At 46.6% G+C, this 7,500-nt stretch overlaps 1 protein-coding gene across 1 annotated transcript in view; it reads right to left on the reverse strand.

The window, feature by feature from the left end:
- Nucleotides 1-7,500, reverse strand: part of LOC125293093 (probable phospholipid-transporting ATPase IIA) — a 44,665-nt gene that overhangs the window by 2,834 nt on the left and 34,331 nt on the right. Inside the window, exons 25-27 of the mRNA XM_048240748.1 lie at nucleotides 7,169-7,277; nucleotides 6,408-6,465; nucleotides 4,069-4,272 (exon numbers count right to left, since the gene is read on the reverse strand). Coding sequence (XP_048096705.1) covers nucleotides 4,069-4,272; nucleotides 6,408-6,465; nucleotides 7,169-7,277 — 371 coding nt within the window. The remainder of the gene's footprint in view (nucleotides 1-4,068; nucleotides 4,273-6,407; nucleotides 6,466-7,168; nucleotides 7,278-7,500) is intronic.

Here is a 7,500-nt window from a genome sequence, read left to right on the forward strand (position 1 = left end):
GAATGAAGTAGGCTATGGGATTATTACTTCACGTCAAGTTAAAACTGAAGACACAGTCGGTAAGCTCCAATATCCAAAGTGGGTGATTATAACAGGGTTTTCCCTATTTAACAATGTAGTCTCATGGATAAGGTAATGTCACCGTGCGACACTGTAATGGGGAAAAACATAAAACCGTATCAGCATATTAAGCACCAAATTTCATCCTGTAATGTCAATTTGTAAGGTTCTGTGTAGCCTACTGGCCTACTGCCGACATTGAGCAATCTACTGTTTCACCTTGTAGTGGCGCTCGACCTTAATCCAGCCCTAGGGAGCGCGTAACTGGCTTCATGACGCGTAAATGACACACTTGTGAAGGGGAGAATTCGCACAGGCTGAGAAGCGCTTCGTTTTTGTTTTAACTTACGCACCCTTAGGCACATGGGAGAATTCGGCCCAAAGTGAATGAGTCTGGTTTTAACCAGGCTAGGCCAGTCCTGCTGACTGGTACTATAGAGCCGGGCAATGGGAGAACATCTGGTACTATAGAGCCGGGCCATGGGAGAACATCTGACTGGTACTATAGAGCCGGGCCATGGGAGAACATCTGACCTGCTGGCTGGTACTATAGAGCTGGGCCATGGGAGAACATGTCCTGCTGGCTGGTACTATAGAGCCGGGCCATGGGAGAACATCTGGTACTATAGAGCCGGGCCATGGGAGAACATCTGTCCTGCTGGCTGGTACTATAGAGCCGGGCCATGGGAGAACATGTCCTGCTGGCTGGTACTATAGAGCCGGGCCATGGGAGAACATCTGGTACTATAGAGCCGGGCCATGGGAGAACATCTGTCCTGCTGGCTGGTACTATAGAGCCGGGCCATGGGAGAACATGTCCTGCTGGCTGGTACTATAGAGCCGGGCCATGGGAGAACATCTGGTACTATAGAGCCGGCCATGATAGAACATCTGTCCTGCTGGCTGGTACTATAGAGCCGGGCCATGGGAGAACATGTCCTGCATGTCCTGCTGGCTGGTACTATAGAGCCGGCCATGGGAGAACATGTCCTGCTGGCTGGTACTATAGAGCCGGGAGAACATGTCCTGCCATGGGAGAACACATGTCTGCTGGCTACTATAGAGCAGAACATCTGATACTATAGAGCCGGTGGAGATAGGAGCAGGCTTCACTCAATGTGTATACTTTTAAACTTGAAGAGTGCTGGCCTGGATAATTCAAATGCGTAAAGTAGGAGAGAGGCTGCACTATGCATATATACTTTTATTTGCACAATAATGTGTAAATATATATGCATAGTGCGGCCTCTCTCCTACTTTACGTACTATAGAGCCGGGCCATGGGAGAACATCTGAGGCCAAGGAGCAGCACTCCACACTGCCACTCCACCACCCCACGCTCCACACAATGCAGGCCAAGAAAGGGGTCTGTTTCTGTCCACTGGGTGAGTAAACACTAGAGCTGCCCACAGTCTAGTAGCCATCGACCACAGTCAGGTCGGAATGCAGAGGGGCCAAGAAAGGAGCTCGAACTGGAGCAGCTAAAATAAGCGCCGGGAACAGCCGTATTTAGCTTAAAACGCCGGGTTATGGAAAGTCGCGTCAGTCGCTGGCCCACTCATGCTTCCCAAACCTGCTCTTTTATTACGTTTTACGAGGAGCTTATATGCATCTGTGTGTGGGGGTAGGTGCGTTTAACCACAGACACTGACTGGACAGTTTTCTCCACACATCACACACACACGTTAAGCGTGGGGGCCCAAGCTGCTCTCCCCACAACCCCGTCCTCCAGACGGCAGGTCATGGCGTCCGCTGACCTCAGCGCAGGACAGCACGTCTCTCTCTGCACAGGCTCCTCAGCACACGCCTCCACAGAAAACAGCACCAGTTCCACCACCAGCAGGTGTCTCACCTCATCCACCACAACGCTCCAGAGCAAATCACTAAAAGCAGAATAGCTCCAGGGGATTATGGGTTTGAGCATCACATGCTTTTGTGTTGTTGGTGGGACTTTTGTTGTAGTTTGGGACTACTTCTAATTGGGTTCAGCTCAGAGATTGTGTCTCATATCATGAATCACTCTTGGCTTGCATAGCCTCCTATTAGGGATTTGTGAAAGTAAAGGGTACTAAGTAAGGGTCATAATTCAACACTTGTGCAAGTAAACCAGTTGCAGGGTTCAGGCTTCCTGGTCTGCAGGCATGTGACAGGTTAACATAGCTTCCCCTAATCTAAGTGTGTGAGTGAGAGGCAGAGAGAGAGAGACAGAGAGAGTGAAAGAGTGAGAGGGGGAGGAGGGGGCTGAGAGATAAACAGTGGGACCTTGGTGGAACAGGGTTTGCATTGGCAGGAAGTGAGTGTGTGGGTCTGGCATTTCCCCCTGTAGAGTCCAGACTGCTACAGGGTGACGTGCGTCAGTGTGTGTGTGAGAGCTTGCGGACCCGGTCACACTTGCTCACCCTTGACCTTGGAAGTGGCAGATTCCAGCCACCGACAGAGGACTAGTGACCCAAGGGGGAGCCAGTCTAAGCTCTGACGTGTGGTGAGGGGTTTCACCTGACAGTGGACACAGCCGACACACACCAATCCATCAGTGGCTATCAGACCGGGGCTGGGGTGGGCCAGGGGTGGGAGTTTAATAACGGCAACAGCACTCTATTCTGCTATGTGTTCACGGGGTCACCACACAGCCCATTCTGAAATGCCAGGATACAGCCTACAGACACTTATAATGAAGAATGTGCTCTGATCAAACGCACTGGGAAACCGGCTGCTATGAAATCAGCAGGACCCTCGGGACACATGATGTCCCAGTCATTGGTCACATCTCCAGCTTACAGTTTTTCTCAGTCACTTTGGTGCTTTTTTCAGATCAGAATGAAAATTCTCATAACTATTAGTTCAACCTCCACAACATTTAGTCATTTGTGCACATCATAGTAGCAATTTCTCCTTCCTCTGAACAAATTGCAAATACTTTTGGACATGTACCAGTTGCTTTCATACAATTCTCTGCTGTTTTTTAACATTATCATTTGCTTATGTCATGTCAGTCAAAATGAACTATACTTATGAATGCTGAATAGTCGTTCCCAATAAAACTAATAGTCTTCATTTCATTGCTTGAGTCATTACATACAAAATTGTTGAACTAGCTATCAAATTCTGTCACAGTGCTGTAGAATTGCAAAGAGCATACAGTAAAATGTACATTATTCAGTGTCTTGTACTCACTTACTCACCTAACTACAGCAATGTGTAACTTTACTGTAGTTTTCAAATGGCTGTACAAGTACTGTATAGTGCTGTCTTGAGCATGTTCAGGTAGTGTCACCGAGTTCTGACCTTTTTTTGCATTGGAAAACACTGAGAGAACTGTCATAATGAAAACATGACAAAGCCATTTGACTATCTTGTTCACGATGGTGTCATGACTTCTCATTTTGATGACACTGACAGTTTCATTGACATGAAGACTTGCTTTTGAGGAATGGACTATCCATTTTGAGCAAGTGACGTGCTTTTGCAGGTCATCCACTAGGTTTTGCAGTTTGTACTAATTGTTTTGAGAATTGCACTAACTGCTGTGCAAATGTTAATAGTGATGTGAGAAAAGCACCAAAGCGACTGAGAAAAACTGTAACTACAGGGATAACTGCAGGGGAATGGCCTAGGTGGTGTGGCAGCTACACACATGCTAAAGGTCCCTGTTCACACCAAGCTAGTGTGATGGTGAATTAGTGGCTTGGTGACCTGACCTACAAAAGAACGCGACCTTCTGGACTGGATTAGGCCAGGTCAGTTTTAGCCACCGCAATGGTTGGAAACCCGACCACAGACTTCATACTCTGCCTGGGGTTGAACTCACAATAATGACAATAAAGTTGAATCTAATCTAATATTGATGGGAGCAGAAATGGAATAGTTGAACTGTAAAAAGGCCCAAGAACAAATCTACATTTCTCAACACTGACTCAATTACGAGACAGTGTGTGTGTGAGTATGTGAGTGTGTTTGTGTGTATGTGAGTGTTTAAGTGTGTGTGTGTGTGTGTGTGTGCGTGCTTACCAATGAACTCGTGAAGGAAGACGAGTGAGGCGATGTAGCAGGCCAGGCTGAGCAGCTCGGCCACGATCATGAGCCAGTGCCACGTCTGTACGGTCAGCGCCACCATCAGGAGCTCGGTTAGGATCAGCGCCGTGAACGAGATGGCCACGATGTGCACAAACTCTGACTCGAAGAGCAGCAGCGCGCCATACATTATAATGCTCCCTGCAAGACACACACACACACACACACACACATACATTATAATGCTCCCTGCAGGACACACAAACACACACACATACATTATAATGCTCCTGCAAGACACACACACACACACACACACACACATACATTATAATGCTCCTGCAAGACACACACACACACATACATTATAATGCTCCTGCAAGACACACACACACACATACATTATAATGCTCCTGCAAGACACACACACACACACACATACATTATAATGCTCCTGCAAGACACACACACACACATACATTATAATGCTCCTGCAAGACACACACACACACATACATTATAATGCTCCTGCAAGACACACACACACACACACATACATTATAATGCTCCTGCAAGACACACACACACACACACACATACATTATAATGCTCCTGCAAGACACACACACACACATACATTATAATGCTCCTGCAAGACACACACACACACATACATTATAATGCTCCTGCAAGACACACACACACACATACATTATAATGCTCCTGCAAGACACACACACACACATACATTATAATGCTCCTGCAAGACACACACATTATAATGCTCCCTGCAAGACACACACACACACACACACACACATACATTATAATGCTCCCTGCAGGACACACAAACACACACACAAGGCAGTCAGATAGATAGATAGAGATAGATAGGGATAGATAGATATATAGAGAGAGATAGATAGATAGATAGATAGATAGATATAGAGAGAGAGATAGATAGATAGATAGATATAGATAGATAGATAGATAGATAGATAGATAGATAGATAGAGATAGATAGAGATCGATAGAGAGAGATAGATAGAGAGAGATAGAGAGAGATAGATAGATAGATAGATAGATAGAGAGAGATAGAGAGAGAGAGAGATAGATAGATAGATAGATAGATAGATAGATAGATAGATAGATAGATAGATAGATACTATATTGAGCCCCAACCAGACCAGACCAGACCAGATCCACATCTTTTCTTCCACTCAAAACTAGCAGAGTGGAAAACCAGCGTAATCAGGATTTGAATATCTGTAGTGATGGCTAATCTAAGGCAGGTGAGGTCCACAGTCTCCCTGTTTCCTAACATAACCCAACTCTTCAGCTACAGCAGAGTCACTATCTGAATGGACTGAATCTGACAAGTGATATTCTGTTACGGAAGTCCCTCAGGATTATGGGTAAAAGTTGCACGCTTTGCTTTACAGTCTTGGGTACCTGCTTACAGCCTTTATAATTCAGACCCTAACCCTCTATGGTGGCCATGGTTTCAGGTGTCAGGAAGAGGAGGAGCAGCTTTTCCATCTTTTGGACCCTTTTTCCATGCTTTCTCCAGCGCTTCCTCTGGTTGCCGTGTTGTCGTGACCCCTGCGCTGGCCTGTGAAGAGCCGCTTCCTGTGATTGAGCGGCGTAATTAATAGCAGCCACGTGAAGCCGGAGCGCGAGCGTGAGCAAGGCTGGTCGTCCCCGTCAGCACCACTGGGGCACGGCCCCCGTGCCGCACGCCTCGCCGTTACGCCACTCCAGCTGCTTAAACAGCCCCAGACACGGAAATCACGGCCTCTTAGGAAATTAGTGCACGCTCCGCGCATGCAAAAGGCATCCGCGCTGAGGAGTACAAAAGAGGGATATTCTGCTGGAAAGTGCGGGGATGCATGACCACCACGGTGCATTGAGGATCCAGATGAGACCGGAATCCTCTGGCAGAGGCTGCGAGGCGCAGGGAGGGACGGGTTGACCACGCCCTCAGACGACAAGCCAGACAAAGGCCGCTGCTGGAAAAGCACCCCAGGTCGTGTCTGCTGATTCAGTCCCCAACACAAAGAGCCGTATCGAGATGCGTGGGCAATGATTCAGCCCCCAACACAAAGAGACGTATCGAGATGCGTGGGCAATGTGTGCATGTTTGTCACAGCCACAGCCACAAAATGTCTTTAAGTCTTTTTCATTGTAATGGTTGGAAAATGTTCCAAAACATGTCTTTTGACTAACCTGGTAAAGTTCTGTAGTGTATTAATGTGATGAAATAGAGCATTAAAAGACCACTAGCCAGAGGCCAGAGAATATAAAAAACACCTTTTAGAACTCATGGCTTGACTCACCTTGATAAATACTTATTAGGACCCATATGAGAAATGTCTTAAAGGAGAGCGGTCGACCCTAAGAAAGACAGGAGAAAACAGTAAGAATAAACATTTGTGAAATTCTTGCTGCTTGCTGCAAATCAGCACATAAACATTGCTAATGGAGAGTTTAGGTATGGTACCAACATCCAAGGCTTGAGTTTTGTTTCATTATGTTGCTGAATGGATCATAAATGGCCACAGCAACAAAGAGGATTGACTGAAGAATTTGTTAGTATTTGTTAGTGTTTGTAGGTGCCTGCATCAAAGTGTTTGTCTGGTTATATTGCTGATCAGATCATAAACGGCTACAGCAATGAAGAGAATGAGTGTGGAGGGGGATGGGTCTGGGACACCAAACACTACTGCTGGACCTTCTGGGGGTGTCGTGGGCCTAATTCAACAAAACACAGATGAAGGAAGGTGTCTGCTTGATAACCCAAATGAAATGCTCATGAAGGCTTTGTTGGTGATTCTGCCTTTGTCACTGTGGGAAATCCCCTACTGTACCTATAGCACAAGTAATTAAACACATCTCCTGTGTACAGTAGATCTGAAATAACAAGAACAAGCAACACATCTCCTGTGTAGATCTGACATAACAAGAACAAGCCACTAGTCTTCATTTACATTACAGCACTACATATGACTGGGTCCCATGAGGCATACAGAGACGTATGTGGTAGTAGACAGGTGTGTGCATGTTGCAGACCAAAGTGAACCCAAAAGGTGTGTCTGACCTTGAGCAGGTCCTTGTAGAGTTCTGGATAAAGCATGGCCACTTCTGACTTCACATCCTTGTCCAGCACCAGAGAGAAGACTGGGAACATGGTGTAGATTGTGGAGTATCTGCCCCAGATAACAGCATCGGCACAGTCAACAGGAGAAGCACACCTCACATCCCCCCATAATACACACACCTCACATCCCCCCATAACACACACACACACCTCACATCCCCCCATAACACACACACACACATACACCAGAGAGAAGACTGGAAACTGCCCCAGAGAACAGCATCGGCACAGTCAATAGGAGAAGCACACCTCACACAATATCAAGCAATGCG

This window comes from Alosa alosa, chromosome 4 (genome assembly GCF_017589495.1).
Source record: "Alosa alosa isolate M-15738 ecotype Scorff River chromosome 4, AALO_Geno_1.1, whole genome shotgun sequence".
Lineage (NCBI taxonomy): Eukaryota > Metazoa > Chordata > Actinopteri > Clupeiformes > Clupeidae > Alosa > Alosa alosa.